Raw genomic sequence first — 19533 nt, 5'->3', positions numbered from 1 at the left:
GTCTGGATAGTTGAAATCTCCCATGACAGCTATGTCATATTTTTTGGAGAACTTGGCCATTTGATGCATAAAGAGTTCATCCATATCTTCAGCTTGCACAGGCACAGTAAATGCCTACAATGGTGTCCTTTCCATTGTTCTGTCCTTGTATTCTTACCCAAACAGTTTCCACAGAACTCCCAGTCTCTAAAGCTTCAATCTCTGTGCAGATATACGCGTTTCTAACATACAATGCGACACCTTCTCCTCGTTTATCAAGTCTGTTTCTTGCAAATAAGTTGTATCCTTCTAGTCTTGTATTCCAATCATGTGTATCGTCCCACCAAGTTTCAGTGATTCCAATTACATCATATTTCTTTTCCTGTGTTAGTAGTTCCAATTCTCCTTGTTTGTTGCCCATGCTTTGTGCATTAGTATAGAAACATTTTAGTTTGTGATTGGTTTCTCTTTCTCCAATTTTTTTATTAATTAGATTCTTTTGTTTTTGTTCTTCCTTTCCACTTCTAATAGCAGAGTTCTCAATAGCATTTGTCAGGTGTATGGCTTTTTCTGGTCTTTTGCTTCCCTTCCCACGTTGTTCTAGTTTAAAGCTCTCCTTACAAGTGTAGCAAGGCGACTTCCAAATACATGCTTTCCAGTCTTCGTAAGGTGCACGCCATCTCTAGCAAGCAGTCCATCGTAAAGGTAATTCACTCCGTGATCCATGAATCCAAATCGTTGCTGACGGCACCATCGACGTAGCCAGTTGTTCACCTGCAGAATTTTATTCCACCTCCTTGTTCCATTGCCATCCACTGGGAGGATGGAAGAGAAGACCATCTGCGCTCCCAGTTCTTTCACTTTCTTGCCTAAATCTTCAAAGTCTCTGCAGATGGTTTCCAGGTCGTTTCTTGCGGTGTCATTTGTCCCCACATGTAGTAGCAGGAATGGGTAGTCATCTGTAGGTCTGAAGAGTCCTGATATCCTGTCAGACATATCTTTAATTTTTGCACCTGGAAGACAGCACATTTCTCTTGAAGTTATATCCGGTCTGCAGATAGCGGCCTCTGTTCCTCTCCACAGGGAATCCCCCATGACCACCACTCTCCGTTTCTTCTTCACAACATTTTTCTTTCTCCATCCAGGAGGACTCTGAAGGCGTACAAGGTTGCTGTTTGTGGGCAAAGTCTTATCCTGATGTATTTCTTTATCGTTTTCCTGCGTGAGAGCCTGGTACTGGTTCCTGAGCAGTATGGGTGCTGACTGCCTCCTGATCCTCCTGCTTCTCTGGGTCACATGTCTCCATTCCTCTGTTTCTTCAGGTGCACTTCGAATTTCTTCTCTTTCTGTAACATGAAGAGATAATTCTGCTCTGTCTAAGAACTCTTCCCCTTCTTTAATGATCTTCAACGTAGCTAACCTCTCGTCGAGATTTTGCAACTTTTCCTCCAACAGGGACACAAGCTTGCATTTGTGGCATGTGAAGTTTGGCTTTTCCACTGGTAAGTCTGTGAACATGTAGCAAGAAATGCAGCTCACCAAATGGCTCCTGGCCTCTTCCATATTGAGATTTCTTAAAAACGATGAAAGATGAGCCATGTCGGCGCGCGGTTTTCCGATTTCCTCTTTTCAGCTGCAACAGCCAAAACCCAGTGATCGTTGAGCTCGCGGAGACTCTTCACTTATCCCAGAAGGCACTGGGAATATGCAAATGATCTCCTCAAGACTCTTCCCCTTCCCCTGACAAATTTTCTTTTCCAACCTTCCCGCAACCTGTGCTCCTTAGTTTTCCAGTGTCTGTTTACGTTGGGATATGGAAGGGCAAACACCCACAAAATTACCCTTTTCACCACAGAAGAAACACATTCCCCTTTACGTCGAATTACCATTGGACCAAGAGAACGTGCCGCCCCATCCAACTACATGGGTTCCTTGGTTGACTCAGACCCAGGTTCTCTTGACTCCGGGCGCTTTACAGATAACCCTTGATAGAACTGGATATGGAGAGTGGGCTCATTCCATTTAGTATTAGTGGACCACCTTCAAAACAATCAGCAATACTACTCCACCGGCCAGTCTCCCTGCCAAAGTTAACATAGCGTAGACTCGGCCAAAGAGACGCAGTCATTCTTCAACCATTGTCACGCCCCCCCACCTGCGCCGTTACTTACCTGCGCGATCCCGGGCGCACCTCTCGCTGCGCTCCGGCTCCACGGCACGTCCCCGCTCCCGACATCCGGCCTCCTCGACATCGGTCCTGCGCGCCTGCGCCCGGCGTTCCACCCGGCGCTCAGGCTGATGGGACCTGTGATGCAGTGGCTCCACCCCCAACATGGCGGCGCCCATCGTCTATTTCTTCCCGGCGTCTTCCCAGGTAAGACGCCTGTTTATCCTATGCGATGACATTGTCCGTTCGGCCAGCGCTCACTCATTCTTCAGGCCCTGTATCGCTACTTCTATTCTCTCTGCCGGTGCTACCGCTGGTAGCCTCTGTGTACTCCTCCTGTCTATACTCGGTGTCCCTGTCTTCCCGGCTCCTCTGTCTCCCACCATGCTACCATCTCTGGTAGGCCCTCTGAGTGTCTCCTGTCTTCGAGTTTCTTTGTTTGTCCTTCCTGAGGTCCTTGCCTGCTGTATTACGATATATCTCTCCCTCTCTTGCAGCCTCCAGCTTCCTCCAGTCCCGTGTGCTCCCAGTCCCTTAGTCTCTCTCGCTCCGTGGTCTCTGTTACCTCCCCCTGCTGTTGCATCTCGGACTCTCTACCTCTGCTTTTCTGGTGCCTACCCAGTCATCCCTTTGGCTCCGGCTGTCACGATTTCATCCCTTGTGGGCCTGCCCCTAACACTCTCTGTATTGGTGGGTGGCTAGACCTGGTCAGCTCGCCTGCAGGGGCTCTGGAGCCGTGACCCAGAGGGTCCACTTCCGGGTTGTACTAGTGTTCTCCCCTCATCATAGCACAACCGTAACAACCATCCAAAGTGACTAAGAGTCGGCTGGAAGAGAAAATGAGCAGGCTTCAGGTTCACCCTGAAGGAGTGAAATTACAATCCCCACCAATTGCTCCTCAGTTCCAGAGTAAGGACGTAACACTTAGATTATAGTTTACAGGCCTCCCTGAACACAACAAACTTGTCTCAACCCTAGAGAACCTGTCAGGCAAAGCAATCTTGGGCTCCACCTGGGACTGCCTGTGAATACCGGTTCCCAGACCAGCCACGTTTGGGTGTAGTGTAACAACAGAGCGAAGATCTGCCACCTCCAGGCATAGCATGATGGATAAAAAAATAGTATGGGCCATTGTTAATGTCACCACTCTGTTGATGGATTACCTGGGGCCATGGGGTTCCTTCGCTGTCCATAACGCTAGGGGCGCCCTAGCGATCCCTTCTTCCCAGATTACTTCTGAGGGTGAAGATGCCGAGACCGTGTACCTTGCTGAACTCCTAAATCAGCCCTATATCCGTGGGCAGTAAGAGTGTATGTATATACACAAACCAGACTAACAAGGGAGAACGTTTAGAGATAAATGAAAATACCTATCATACAAATATACACTCACGGACAACACAGAGGAACAACGAGGAGAACTGGAAGGGAAACCAAGCAGGAGAGAATGAGGTTTTGCACATAGCTAAAACACCAAGCAACAGTTACAAATCAGCACTCCAGACACCTCTACCAATAATAGACACCTCCACTCCACACCAGGCAGTAAAAATCTAACATTGTCAATCCAGATTGCCAGAGGCAAGTATATATAGGAGACGGGCGTGACCGATACGGAACAGCTGAGATCATCCAAGCAGGAAAGCTTCAGAGACTCTAAGCTGAACAGTTTAACACCTGCACTGCTAACAGAAACCTGCACAATTTAATATGAATGAGAGGTGCTTCTAATCAGTGCAGTAGTACGTGAAATTAAACGCTGCGTTCTTCTGGCCCCTCTCTGTCACGGTAAACCTGTGACATATACACTGTGTGTAAAATTATTAGTCATCATTTTTATCTGGATTTTCTAACTCCAAGCAGTATAAACCTGAATGCTTATTGGATGAAGCAGATCAGGTGATGTGTATTTGTGTAATGAGGAGGGTGAGACCTCAAGATGTACAGAATTATTAAGCAGCTTGTATTCTTCAGGTAAAAAGGGTAAAAAAGTGATTCTGAAAAATAAAAAATTGTTACAATTCTTACATATGAATGCAGCACTCTTAAAATTGCCAAGATATTGGGATGTGATGACAGAACCGTAAAAAGTTTTGTTGCAAATAGTCAATAGGGTAGCAAAAAAGGTGCTGAGAAAAATAAGACGCACATTAACTGCCAAAAATTTTAGAGGAATCAAATACAGTCATAAGTTTGGGAACCCCTATTAATGTTAACCTTTTTTCTTTATAACAATTTTGGTTTTTGCAACAGCTATTTCAGTTTCATATATCTAATAACTGATGGACTCAGGGTGCCCATACTTTTGCACCGGTCAAATTTTGTTTAAATGCAGATTGCACATTTTCTGTTAGTACAATAAACCTCATTTGTATCTAGAAATATAACTGAGTCCATCAGTTAATAGATATATGAAACTGAAATAGCTGTTGCAAAAACCAAAATTGTTATAAAGAAAAAAGGTTAACATTAATAGGGGTGCCCAAACTTTAACATATGACTGTATAAAGCGATCGGGAACCCATTATCCTCCAGTGCTGTCATATTCCAGAATTGCAGCCACACTGGAGTGCCCAGAAGTACAAGGTGTTCAATGCTCAGAGACATAGAAAAGGTAAGGGTGGATGAATCCCGGCCACTGAACAAAACACAGAAGTGGAAACATCCTCAAGACTGGGCCAAGAAATATCCGACGACAGGACTTTCAAAAGTTTCATGAACTCATGATAGTGACTCTTAATGGACAAAATGGATGGACCTGTGGCTGGATCAGTAATGGACACAGACCTCCACTTCTAGTCAGATGCCAGCAAGATGGAGGTGGGTTCTTCTGTGGGCTGGTATTATTAAAAATGAGCTAGTTGGACCTGATCAAGTTTAAGATGTACTCAAAATCAACTCTTAAACCTACTGCCAGTTTTTAGAAGACACCCTTCTTCAAGTAGTGGTAGAGGAAAAAGTCAGCATCTTTCAACAAAACCATGCTTTTCTTGCAGGACCATGCTCCAGCACCACATTGGTGTCCACTGCTTGGCTGCCAGTAATGGCCTTATAGATGAAAAAACAATGACATGGCCCCTTCCTCACCTGACCTAAACCCTATTGACAACTTGTGGGCTCTTCTTAAAAGGGAGATTTATGGTGAAGGAAACCAGTCACCTCTCTGAACAGTGTCTGGGAGGCTGTGCTTGGTGCTGCCCAAATATTGATAATTACCAGATTAAGAAACTTACTGACTCCATGAATTGACAGCTTATGGATGTTATTGAAAAGAAGGGCGGCTATATTGGTCACAGATATATATATTTTTTAGTTATCAAAAATTTATTTTTGTACATTTTGAGTGGTTTGGTTATTATTCTAACTGTAACAGATGAAAATAAACAATTGAGATGAGAAAATTTCTATTTTTTCATTTTGTTGTATAATAATTCTGCACACACAGGTATTCTAATATGAAAAATAAAAACTCACTTTTACTATCCTAAATTTTCAGGTTTCAGGTTTATTAATGGGTCGCCCTCCCAGGGCTGTGGGGTACTCGGTACCGGGCCGGTGTCAGGGGGATGTTTCACAGCAGCAGTGACCCGGTCCATGGCCCTGGGCGCCCAAGTAATCAGGGGTGTTGAATGGTGGTTTGTAGTTAATGGAATAGTTCGTGACGCCACCTGTGGTGTTCGGCAAGTGAGATGTTAAGCCGACGCTGCATGCTGATCCGCTGGGACTGATAGTTTGGTGCAGCAAAGATGTAAAAGCTCCCCACAGGTGAAGCTGTAGTCCCAGGGCAGTGAAAAAGCTGGATTAAAAACACATGTGACATGCACACATATGAACAAGTCGGTAGGACACTGTTCATACCACCCACTGACTCAAACACAAACAGAGAGCACAGAATGACAATTGTGCAGAAATATCTTGCAGTAAAACATATACCAGTAGTCAGCAAGTGCTGATAAAAAGATGATAACAAATACAGGGTATTTAGTCGATACTTTTTTTGCAAAAAAATGTATACCAAGCTGCTCCACCGCGTCAAGGTAACCCCTATTGAAGCAGTCCCTATCTAATGTATTTAAAACCTGAACATGTGAACAGTGTCTAAATGAACAGGATGAAGACAGGCGCTTCTGTTGTCTGCACTTGCAGACAACTGGTATATGTTTTACTGCAGGATATTTCTGCACAATTGTCATTCTGTGCTCTCTGTTTGTGTTTGAGTCCCAGGGCAGTGTAGATGTAGTTGGCACGGGGATGTAGCAGTGTCAGAAAAGTAGGAAGCAGACAGAGACACAGCGGGATGCAATTTCTGTACCTTTACTGGATAAATGCAGTCCAGGGTTCTGATTACAGATGGTACCGGAGCAGGCTAGCCTGGAAGCAGTTCGGGGATGCTCTCTCGGCAGATGGGCTGTGCAGTCTCCTTCCTAGCACTTATTCGAATGAAGTACTCCCAGTACTGAGTTACACTGGAGTTCCTCCTGACAGATGTTCTCAAGAACCTTACTTGCACGGCAGACGGCTGTAGCCTATCTCGGGGACTCCTCTCTCCTGAGTCCCGGCTCACTATCCAAGCTGCTGTTGTGCCCTCAAGTCTTAGATGGGAGTAGGGCATTTACAGCCTCCTACTCCTCTGGTGTCTGTTGCAGGACCGTTAGTATCAATACAACCGTGGAGACCAGGCTCCAGTTCATGCGCTCTCACTGGAGATGAGCCTTTCCTCTCTGCTCAATCTCCGCGCTTCTCCACACGTCTGCACATGTGTCCCTCCTCACACTACCTGACCACTCCTTCCTCTTGGCCCAAAGGGAGCACTCTTCCCCTCAATTCCGGTTCAGAGCCCCCCTGCTGGCCTGGAGTGGAACTGTGTTGTATGCATAGGTAAACTGCTGGAGAGACCCTTCACTGCCTCCAAGCCTGGCATTACCCTCCCTGGAGGAAGGCAAAGCCACTGTGGCGGCCATACTCCTGGGGGCGCCACATTAACCTTTTGGATTGACAGCACTGTAGTTGTTCAGTAATAAAATTAATAATCAAAAACACAATTTGCACACAGTGTAGCTTACATTATTCAATAAAGGCTGTTTCATTAAATATATCAAGCTCGCTGCCATTTTCAGCAGTGATATGTGAGCCAGGTATATAAATGTTCGTATCCTGTAGTATATTTTTAACAATTCATGTTGCAAATCTTTCTAATTGAGTCTGAAACCTCTAAGTTATTACTTGCTTATTTAATTTTAGGCCAGTGGAAAATCTTCAGTGAGGGTGAAGCTCAGATTAGCCACATGTGTGAAACTCGAATTTGCCGGACAGAGTTGGAAGACTTGGTGAAGGTTCTGTACCTGGACAAGACTGAAAAGGGTCATTGTTGAGAGCAAAAATATTGAACGGGAAGAGAAAACCAGAGGCCGCCTAAAGACATTGGATTTGTAGCCGGACTGCAAGCTGATTCTGCTTAAGTCAACATTGTCGCCAAACCCAGAATGTAGGGACTATTAAGCATGGTGTGTTGAAGAGAAGTAACTGGCAGATCCACGTCTGTAGGAGTCTGTGAGCAGTTAAATGCTTCCTCTTATGCCTTAGAGGGTTGGCATCAACTACTTAAAAAAACACAGGTCACTTCTTTATGAGAAAAAAAATGTTTATTTGGAAAGTTAAAATTAATGGAATAAGCATAACTTAATAAAAGAACGGAAGGCCCATAATGTAGAAAATACAGAATTCGTGCCTATGTGCCTGCCTGAATATACCCATGAGCACAGCTGGACAGTTGGCCGAGTGAAGCATTTAATAAGAAGGTGACACATTGTATTGGCACTGGCACAACTATGTCTGATTTTACCACTAAATTTGGAGTTTGTTTTTCACGCAACCTTAATTATGGAAAGGTTTCCATTCTTGCCTTCAACACTTTACTGAGTTTCCATTGTACAAGTTTTGTGTTGCAGGACAATCTGACATTATTATAAATGTAAGAGTTTTTCCTATCAAATAAATCACAATTCTAGGCCAAAGCTACTTGGATTAGCTTTGCTAGGATCAGGCAGGTGTAATTGTTTTTCCAAATGACTCTAAATGCCACTATGAGTGTAGTGATTAGAAGTATACAGTGTACTGGAGCAAATAAACCACCAATTTCCAAAAAAGTTTCAAATCGTCAGTATTTATATATGTTTTTAATACTTTTTCCTTACATGTGGGGATATGTAGTGTTTGCAAAACAGGCTCCTCCAAAATATTTGTTTATTTGTCTGTTTTGCTGTAATTTTTATTCGCAGGTAATAAAGAAATAATAGTTTTAGCAAGTATCATTTGCAAAGTCACTTCACTCTTAAGTAGTTCAACTTATTAAAATTGTGTTTGACCATTTTTGTCAACATGTTTCAAGGGTGGCCAAACTCATGTTAAGGCTATGTTCACATGTTGCATTTTTACTGCATTTTTTTTTCTGGTACACAAAACCTGCTCTCTTGGCAGTAAAGAAGTTGCTTACGAAAAGCAGGTTTTGCTGCATTTTTTGATGCATGTTTCAGGTTCCCAAAGTTCAGTTTTGCTTCAACCACAGAAGCTTGAACAGCGGTCACCAATGCAAGACATATGTGAAAGCATAAAACCATTTTTGGGTAAAAAAAAAAAAAAAAAAAGGTAATTTGATGTAATTATTTAGTGGAAAACAATTTTTATGTCTGAAAAAGGTGACTACTAGTGATGAGCGAGTATACTCGTTACTCAAGATTTCTCAAGCATGCTCGGGTGATGTCCGAGTATTTGGATGTGCTCGGAGATTTAGTTTCTGTCGCTGTAGTTGCATGATTTGCTGCTAGACAGCCTGAATACATGTGAGGATTGCCTGTATGTTAGGAATTCCACACATTTATTCAGGCTGTCTAGCAGCCACAAATCATGCAGCTACAGTGACAGAAACTAAATCTCCAAGCACGCCAAAATACTCGGAGATCACCCGAGCATGCCCGGGAAATCTTGAGTAAGGAGTAAACTCGCTCATCACTAGTGACTACTCTGAACAAAAAAGTTCACATGAGTGCATGAAAAAAATCACAATTAAGGCTGGAGTCACACTAACCTGCGCAAAATACGGCCAATATTTTACATGCATAATACGGATGAATGACCCCCTAAACAGTGCTCCGTATGTCATCCGTAATCAAGGTGTGGTCGCGTATTTTGCGCATGTCAGCATCCGTATGTAATCCGTGTGGCATCCGTATGGTGGGATTTTCTCGCCGGCTTGCAAAATGGACATACAATGGAGCCCTATGACAGTTTTAATAAAGAAATGAAAGAATAGATATACACACATAGAATGCATATATATATATATATATATATATATATGTGTATGTATTCTATGTGTTTATATCTATTCTTTCGTTTCTTTATTAAACCTGTCAGTGTGAGTTTACTGTATAGCGCACTGAATTGCCGGCTTTGCTAAAAGACACCTGGTGCGTATTTCTCGCAAGTCACATGTGTGGTCCGTGTGTAATCCGTATTTTTTGCGCACCCATAGACTTGCATTGGCGAATTACGGGCGTAGTACGCTGACAATCGCAGCATGCTGCGAGTGGCACGGAGCGTAGGATACTGAGGAGAAATATACGGCTGGTGCGAGAGACCCCATAGAGAATCATTTGTCCGTGTGTAATGCGTGCTTTTTGCGCCTCTCACTCTCCCGTATTCCTCGCCAGTGTGACCCCGGCCTTAGGCTCATTCACACGTCAGTATTTGGTCAGTATTTTGCATCAGTGTTTGTATGCCAAAGCCAGGAATGGAACTTACCAAGAAAAAAATATAATTGAAAGAGTCTGTTCTTTGTTTTGGAGACACTCCTGGTTTTGGCATACAAATACTGATGAAATACTGATCAAAAATACTGATGTGTGAAAGAGGCCTTAGGCCGGGGTCACACTGGCGAGGAATACGGGAGAGTGAGAGGCGCAAAAAGCACGCATTAGACACGGACCAATGATTCTCTATGGGGTCCCTCGCACCAGCCGTATATTTCTCATCCGTATTCTACGGTCCGTGCCAATCGCAGCATGCTGCGATTGTCAGCGTACTACGGCCGTAATATGCCAATGCAAGTCTATGGGTGCGCAAAAAATACGGATTACACACGGACCACATGTGTGACTTGCGAGAAATACGCACCAGGTGTCTTTTAGCAAAGCCGGCAATTCAGTGCGCTATACAGTAAACTCACACTGACAGTTTTAATAAAGAAATGAAAGAATAGATATACACACATAGAATACATACAGTGGGGAAAAAAAGTATTTAGTCAGTCAGCAATAGTGCAAGTTCCACCACTTAAAAAGATGAGAGGCGTCTGTAATTTACATCATAGGTAGACCTCAACTATGGGAGACAAACTGAGAAAAAAAAATCCAGAAAATCACATTGTCTGTTTTTTTTTCATTTTATTTGCATATTATGGTGGAAAATAAGTATTTGGTCAGAAACAAGCAATCAAGATTTCTGGCTCTCACAGACCTGTAACTTCTTCTTTAAGAGTCTCCTCTTTCCTCCACTCATTACCTGTAGTAATGGCATCTGTTTAAACTTGTTATCAGTATAAAAAGACACCTGTGCACACCCTCAAACAGTCTGACTCCAAACTCCACTATGGTGAAGACCAAAGAGCTGTCAAAGGACACCAGAAACAAAATTGTAGCCCTGCACCAGGCTGGAAAGACTGAATCTGCAATAGCCAACCAGCTTGGAGTGAAGAAATCAACTGTGGGAGCAATAATTAGAAAATGGAAGACATACAAGACCACTGATAATCTCCCTCGATCTGGTGCTCCACGCAAAAACCCACTACGTGGGGTCAGAATGATCACAAGAACGGTGAGCAAAAATCCCAGAACCACGCGGGGGGACCTAGTGAATGAACTGCAGAGAGCTGGGACCAATGTAACAAGGCCTACCATAAGTAACACACTACGCCACCATGGACTCAGATCCTGCAGTGCCAGACGTGTCCCACTGCTTAAGCCTGTACATGTCCGGGCCCGTCTGAAGTTTGCTAGAGAGCATTTGGATGATCCAGAGGAGTTTTGGGAGAATGTCCTATGGTCTGATGAAACCAAACTGGAACTGTTTGGTAGAAACACAACTTGTCGTGTTTGGAGGAAAAAGAATACTGAGTTGCATCCATCAAACACCATACCTACTGTAAAGCATGGTGGTGGAAACATCATGCTTTGGGGCTGTTTCTCTGCAAAGGGGCCAGGACGACTGATCCGGGTACATGAAAGAATGAATGGGGCCATGTATCGTGAGATTTTGAGTGCAAACTTCCTTCCATCAGCAAGGGCATTGAAGATGAAACGTGGCTGGGTCTTTCAGCATGACAATGATCCAAAGCACACCGCCAGGGCAACGAAGGAGTGGCTTCGTAAGAAGCATTTCAAGGTCCTGGAGTGGCCTAGCCAGTCTCCAGATCTCAACCCTATAGAAAACCTTTGGAGGGAGTTGAAAGTCCGTGTTGCCAAGCGAAAAGCCAAAAACATCACTGCTCTAGAGGAGATCTGCATGGAGGAATGGGCCAACATACCAATAACAGTGTGTGGCAACCTTGTGAAGACTTACAGAAAACGTTTGACCTCTGTCATTGCCAACAAAGGATATATCACAAAGTATTGAGATGAAATTTTGTTTCTGACCAAATACTTATTTTCCACCATAATATGCAAATAAAATGAAAAAAAAAACAGACAATGTGATTTTCTGGATTTTTTTTTCTCAGTTTGTCTCCCATAGTTGAGGTCTACCTATGATGTAAATTACAGACGCCTCTCATCTTTTTAAGTGGTGGAACTTGCATTATTGCTGACTGACTAAATACTTTTTTTCCCCACTGTATATATATATATATATATAAATATATATATATACACGCATTCTATGTGTGTATATCTATTCTTTCATTTCTTTATTAAAACTGTCATAGGGCTCCATTATATGTCCATTTTTCAAGCCTGCGAGAAAATCTCTCCATACGGATGCCATACGGATTACATACGGATGCTGACATGCGCAAAATACGCGACCACACCTTGATTACGGATGACATACGGAGCACTGTTTAGGGGTCTGTCATCCGTATTACGCATGTAAAATACTGACCGCATTTTGCGCAGGTTAGTGTGACTCCAGCCTTAAAAATGTAACAGCGGGGGGAAATAATTTGGTCTGCAATAGTCTACCTAATACATTGGCAGAGCAGTGAGTTTGCAGGACATGGCTTACTTTTACACTTTGGTCAGCCCTTGTGTTGATCAGACATTGTGCAATATCACACCTTGGTCGGCCAATGTTTACTTTGCACACATCACTAATTTAATAAAACCATTAATTTAATTAAGCCATTCTCAGGTGGGGGGAGCAAGGCATGGTTTAAACTTGGGAAAATCACAAAAAAAATATGTTTCACATACTGCTGTACCTGTTTTTTTTCACTAAAAACGCAGCAAAACCTGACACCTGCATTTTTGCTGTGTTTTTACATTTAGGCTATGTGCCCACAGTGCGTGTTAAAACGCTCACTCTAAACCGGACTCCTTCCCAGAAATCGCGCGTTTTTTTCCGCGCAATTTCACCGCGATTTTACCGCGATTATGATCGCAATTTTGCAGCGATTTTCGTGTGCGATATTCAAGCACTTTCCAAGCGATTTGAAGCATCGCTTGGAAAGTGATTGACAGGTTGGTCACACTCGTCAAACATAGTGTTTGACGAGTGTGACCAGGTTTTTGCTATTGAGGCCGCCTATGCGGCATCAATAGTAAAAGATAGAATGTTAAAATGCTAAAAAAAAATAAAAAAATCGGGGTATATTTACCTTTCGGCGTCCCGCGCTGCATTCCCGGGCCTCAGCGTTCCCAGTAATGCCTTGCAAGACCTGTGATGACGTAGTCTCGCGTTGCTATAGCGATCTCGCGAGACCACGTCATCACTGGACCGTGCCGCAAGGCATTACTGGGAACACTTAGGCCGGGAATGCAGCGCGGGACATCGGAAGGTAAATATACCCCGATTTTTTATTTTTTATTCTTTTTTTTACAGGGGTATGGTACCCAGGGCCTGGAGGACAGTCTCCTCTCCTCCACACCGTGGGTACCAACCGCACATGAGACGCTTAACTTCGCGCTTGGTGGGCATAGCCACATGCGGGAAGTAAGCGATTCTCATGCATTCCTATGGGTGCGGAATCGCGGCAATTCTTTGCGATTCCGCACAAAAGAATGAGCATGCTGCGATTTTTTCCGCGATGCGATTCCGCCGCGGAAAAAAGCGCAGCATTAGCACAGCATGTGCGGAATGCCATAGGAATGCATGGGGGGCGTTCTGTACACGATTTTTAAACGTTTTCGCTGCGTTAACGCTTAAAAATCGCTACGTGGGCACACAGCCTTACTCATTGCTTTGTATGGGTAAAAAATACTGGAAAAAAGCTGAAAGAAGTGACAGGCTGCAGCTTTAAAAAGCGCAGTAGTTTTCCAATTCAGTCAGGAAAAAACAATGTGTGCATGAGATTTCTGAAATCTAATAGCTTTTGCTGGTACTGTAAAACGCAGCTTAAAATTTGCATTAAAAAAACGCAACGTGTGAACATAGCCTAACAACTGCTATTGTGCTCAGAATGCATGTCACCCATAACATCCCCCACCCCACCAAGTCACACCCGTAGGGTTTTAAATCCTGATAGATATATTTCTTTGTAAGATGTAAACTTCCCGAAGCCATATGACATGTGAAGTACATGGGATAACTGCGCTGGATCCTGAATATCTTAAAAAGATTAGGCTAATTTCCAATGGCTGTAGTAAAAATCTGTGCCGTCACACTTGCAAACTGCAGATGTGACTGTCACCTTGTGCAGCACAATGTGCTGGTCTGCACATGGGAGAGGTAATGGATCTGCCTACTGTTTACATGAAATAGGCTGGTTCATTAATTGAAACACACTAGCAAATGATGCAATTTTTTTCCACATGGACCTGGCGTCCATGTGGAAAAATCCCCATGCGCACTGGCACATAAGCTAACATTGGTCCATGTGCTGTCTGTGTGATCTGTTGTAAACATGGACCATGAACGTACCCTTAGGCCATGTTCACACGTTCAGTATTTGGTCAGTATTATACATCTGTATCTGTATCCAAAATCAGGAGTGGGTGATTAATACAGAAGTGGTGACGTATTTCTATTATACTTTTCCTCTGATTGTTCTACTCTTGATTTTGGCAACAAATACTGATGTAAACTATTGAACGTATGAACGTGGCCTTAGGCTGGTTTCACACTTGCGTTTTTTTGCGCTGTTTTTTAGCGCAAAAAACATGCGTTTTTTCCCCTATATTGTACATAGGTGTGCATACACATGTGTTTGTACGCGTTTGTATGCGCATGCGTTTTTTTGTAGTGTGCGCTCGGGAGCACAAAATGCATCCTGTTGCATTTTTTGTGCGTCCGACTTGCTTAAAAAAAAACGCATGCTCAAAACACCCATTATAGTCTATGGGTGCGCATACGTGCGCATTGTAATGAGCATGTATGCGCAAAAAAAGCACCAAAACCCACAAAAAACGCACACAAACGCATGATGCATTTTTTTCATGCGTTTGTGTGCGCAAAAAACGCACAGCAAAAAAACGCAAGTGTGAAAGTAGCCTTAGACTGTTACACTAATTTGTCTGAATGTACAACACAGCAAGTGTAAATAAAGTTTACATCAGAATTACGAAGCCTAAAGAGCTTTATACAGTATGTCTTCATTCAGTATTGGAATGTTTGAGGAACTATAGAACTGTATCTTGTGAACCACAAACATTTTGTAAATCTTGATGGCCTGATGCTATCAACCCTATTTGTAAATCAAGTTTAAAGGAAACTTGTCATGAGACCCAAGTGACAGATTCAATTTAAGAGGATTTTTACCGAAAAGCATAAAAATCTAAATTTTAGTAATATTTGTTTTTCACTTTCATAAATTCTGGCAATTTAGTTGATAAGTTACATAAACTATAACATTGCTGTAGCTAATTTTGCAAAAGTAACTAACAACAAGGGTGCATTCAGACGTCCGTATAAATTGGTCTGAGATCAGACTGATTGGTGGGTCTCCAAACCCGAGCATAACAACTTAACATACTTCTATGAGGCTGTCACGTTCAGGTCGGGAGACCCGCCAATCAGTCCATGCACTGCAGTCCGATCTGGGACCAATTTATACAGATGAACTCATGAACTTAGTAATGTCAGAAGGTCAATTCGTATCAAAGTGGCAGGTTTACCACCACTTGCTGAAAAACAAAAATCAAAATGACAACCAATATACAGTAGATCAAGAAACTGTTATCCCTTTTATCCCTGTTAGGCCGGGGTCACGCTGGCGAGGAATATGGCCGAGTGAGAGGCGCTAAAAGCATGCATTACACACGGACCAATGATTCTCTATGGGGTCACTCGCACCAGCCGTATATTTCTCATCCGTATTCTACGCTCCGTGCCACTCGCAGCATGCTGTGATTGTCAGCGTACTACACCCGTAGTACGCCAATGCAAGTCTATGGGTGCGCAAAAAATACGGATTACACACGGACCACACATGTGACTTGCGAGAAATACGCACCAGGTGTCTTTTAGCAAAGCCGGCAATTCAGTGCGCTATACAGTAAACTCACACTGACAGGTTTAATAAAGAAACGAAAGAATAGATATAGACACATAGAATACATATATATATATATATATATATATATGCATTCAATGTGTCTATATCTATTCTTTGGTTTCTGTTAGAAACCCTGTCATAGGGCTCCATTATATGTCCGTTTTGCAAGCCTGCGAGAAAATCTCGCCATACGGATTACATATGGATGCTTAGATGCGCAAAATACGCGACCACACCTTGATTACGGATGACATACGGATCACTGTTTAGGGGTCATTCATCCGCATTACGCATGTAAAATACTGACCGTATTGAAGCGACAGTGCTCCTATTCGACCATGCTCCACTCATTCCATTTGGGTCTGCCAGTGCCAAGTGCTAAGCTTGACTTTTTCCAGTAGCTCCATGCAAATTTAATAGAGCGGCGGTCGGGCATCTGACCTACAGCTTCATTTTGTAAGGGGATAAAAGTTCCTCATCGGGGATAAAGATTCTCCAATTTGCTGATCGGGACACACAGTAATCAGCAAGTTTTTTCCCAAGGAATCTGATTCACAGAGAAGATATTCTACACAAAATTATGGTCCCTTGTTATGTTCTGGAGTTCTTCTAGTCCATGAAAAAGAGCATAAAAAATGTAATATGTAGAAAATAAAAAAATCCTTATACTCACCTCACCTCTCATCTCTCTTCTGATCCCTGTCATGAGAGCTGAAATCCCTGGACCTCTCACTGTGAGCTGGGACTACCGGCTCCGATAAGGCCCAGGAGAGTTCTGCATGAAAGGTCCCATGAAAGGTCATACTATACGTGTATGTGAACGACTGCCGCGACAGCGATCGGAAGATGTGACAATAACTAGGTGATGGTAATAGGTGATGGTGGGAAACAGAGGGTCTGGAGAAGTTACAGTTAAGGTGTGTATAAAGATTTTGAAATGCTTTTTAACCTTTTGATGGCGCTTTATGGTTGAGAAAATTTGTTGAATGGAAACAAATTAATAAAATTGGGCATTTTAGCAATGTAAATTCCATTCAAATTTATTTGCTCATGCCTAGACCTATCCATTGGATTGGTCATAACTTATTTTCGCTGGACAACCCCTTTAATAAAACACTGGGGAGTAGTTTAGACAAGGGTGAACATACAAATCCCCTTAAAAACAAATTTAATAGATATGCATTAAAAAACACCTTCCCAGTGAATTTTTTGGCAAATGCCACAAATGAAAAAAGAGAGGCCTAATCTGAAATGCTGCACAGCCCTATGATACAGCTATCTGATACCTTCCTGTCTGTGGCGGTTGGCACCCTAAAGTATGATTTTGGCGCCCCCACTCAACGAGGGCTGTCCCTCACTCCCCTACCAGTCCCTGATATGACAGGAGGGAAAACAATAACCAGATAGTGCAGAGATGAAACAATCAGAATGCCATAGAGCTAATGCAGGATCTCAGGCAAATGATATACAAACATTAAAAACCAAATATATCCACATCATGATATCCTATGACCCGAAAATATGCCACACGGCATGCAATGAGTACCAAAAAGGCCCCACCTCAAGGGTATACAGTTAGGTGAAAAAGGATGAAAGTGGTCACTTATCATGTGTGGAGGAACCCCGACGCGTTTTTCCACCTGTAGAGGTTCGTCAGGAGGTATGACCGATAATATTGATGTCCATGACTGATACCAGGATGTTGCTTGATGGTATCAGCAGTCAAAAAAGGGTGGATTTAAATAACCACCATGATTATTCCATGCTGCAATAAGCCCCACCTAATATCCAGTGGTCAAATCACATAAGAAGAGGCAGATATGCCGACCCCAATATGCAAATATAACAGTGATAAACTCACATGGACTAACGCAGCTACATACCCTGAAAGCCAGCGTGTATCACATAATAGAGAGACAGAGCGTCACTTCCGCTGCTGTGATATGAAGCGGGCGGGAAAAACTCACAAGGGCCCGGCGTGCACTCCACAGTGGAGCGCATCCAAGATGGCGCGGGACCTTCCGGTATACTGATATCACATCCACCCCCAAGCATTACCATGGAGAAACAAGCCGCTCATTCACCAGTAGAAAACAAAGATGGCGCAGGACCTTCCCGTTTGAGGATTTCATATCCGCCCTCAAGCGTTACCATGGAAAGGAGAAAGCTGCTTGCAGGACCCAAACCGCGCTAATGATATAAAACAGAGCAGTATACAGGGACCTTTCTGAAAAATGACCTCACCTCAAAACGAGACACGGGCTGATAAGTTTAGCACACTGTCTCCCGTAACTTAGAGTAGCAATCATGTATAAAAAAGAAGAAATAAACATTCTGTGTTTCAATGATATATGAATAATGCTGATCAGAATATTCCAATTTTAGAGGCCAACGCATATTGGAGCCAAAAAATAAAAATTCTTATAGTAAATACGTAATAGAGATTGTCATATGATGCATAGATATTACTATACAATGTAGTATATGCCTTGCAAGCATAGTCCAATATGCCATAGAGATAAAGACCCCATCAATCAAATTCAAGTAAAGCACATTAACCAATCCAGGACAGTTTCTTTATATAAAACAGGCATATGACATGCATTCATTCATACCACCAGGGGAGAGGGACTGCAGCCTGAAAATCCACTCACACTCCCATCTCAAAATAATATTATCCAAATTTCCTCGACCTCGTTCTTGGTTTGATTAGTTCAATCATGTTGAAGGTGATGTCGCTCGTGCGGCCCGGATGCACCGCATTCATATGTCTGGCGACCGGGGTATCTCGCTTATTTTTGATATCCCCCAGGTGCTCTCCCACTCTCACCCTCAATTCTCTAGTGGTCTTACCCACATAATCCAAGGGACAAGTGCATGTAGCTTTATAAACCAAGCCTGTTGATCTACAGTTCCCAAAGTCTCTAATGCAGAAGGATTTTCCACTATACGAACTCGTGAAGATTTTACATTGCAAGACATTCTTACATCTGGAACAGTTTCTGCATTTGAAAAAGCCCAGGGGCTTCCTGTCCAGCCAAGTACCCAAGATCTTTCCTGACTTCTATACCAGGAAAGATCTTTGAACAAATTATTAAACAACATGTATGTCAGTACCTGGATAAGAATGAAGTGATTAAACAGAGTCAGCATGGTTTTGTAACTAATAAGTCATGTCAGACTAACTTAATTTCCTTCTATGACGGAATCACTGATTGGGTGGATCAAGGAAATGCTGTAGATATAGTATATCTTGACTTCAGCAAAGCATTTGACAAAGTATCTCATACAATCCTTATTGAAAAAATGACTAAGCATGGAATGGACAAGGCAACTGTAAGGTGGATTCATAACTGGCTTAGTGATTGTGTTACTCACTGTTACTCGGGACACCGTACTAGGCAGAGCGAAGTTCTCCGGAGTGGACCCTCTGGACCGTGGCACCGAGGGACCCTGAACGAGCGACCAGGTGTGGCCGACCCCTATACAGGGACCGTTAGGCGCAGGTCCGGGGGTTCGAATGCCACGGTAGCCGGAACCAAGAGGGGCGGCTTGGAATAGATCTGGTAGACTGGACTGGAGCTGGACTGCGAGCTGGAACCCGGGTTGGTGCGGCTTGTGATGGACAGCAGGTAAGGAGTCGGGTAGGCAGTGCTGGAGCAGGTACGGAGACTGGGCCGGAACA

The 19533-nt window shown here is 43.3% G+C and overlaps 1 protein-coding gene across 1 annotated transcript in view; it reads left to right on the top strand.

Annotated features, from left to right (window-relative positions):
- CHRDL1 (chordin like 1) overlaps positions 1–8447 on the top strand; it is a 195430-nt gene extending 186983 nt beyond the window's left edge. Inside the window, exon 10 of the mRNA XM_073547654.1 lies at positions 7388–8447. Coding sequence (XP_073403755.1) covers positions 7388–7518 — 131 coding nt within the window. The 3' untranslated portion in view covers positions 7519–8447. The remainder of the gene's footprint in view (positions 1–7387) is intronic.
- The last annotated feature ends 11086 nt before the right edge of the window (positions 8448–19533 follow it).

The sequence above is a fragment of the Dendrobates tinctorius genome, unplaced genomic scaffold (genome assembly GCF_039654945.1).
Source record: "Dendrobates tinctorius isolate UK_male_01 unplaced genomic scaffold, ASM3965494v1 ptg000154l, whole genome shotgun sequence".
NCBI lineage: Eukaryota > Metazoa > Chordata > Amphibia > Anura > Dendrobatidae > Dendrobates > Dendrobates tinctorius.
The sequence above is the reverse complement of the archived record's forward strand: the minus strand, read 5'-3'. Positions and strand labels throughout refer to the sequence as shown.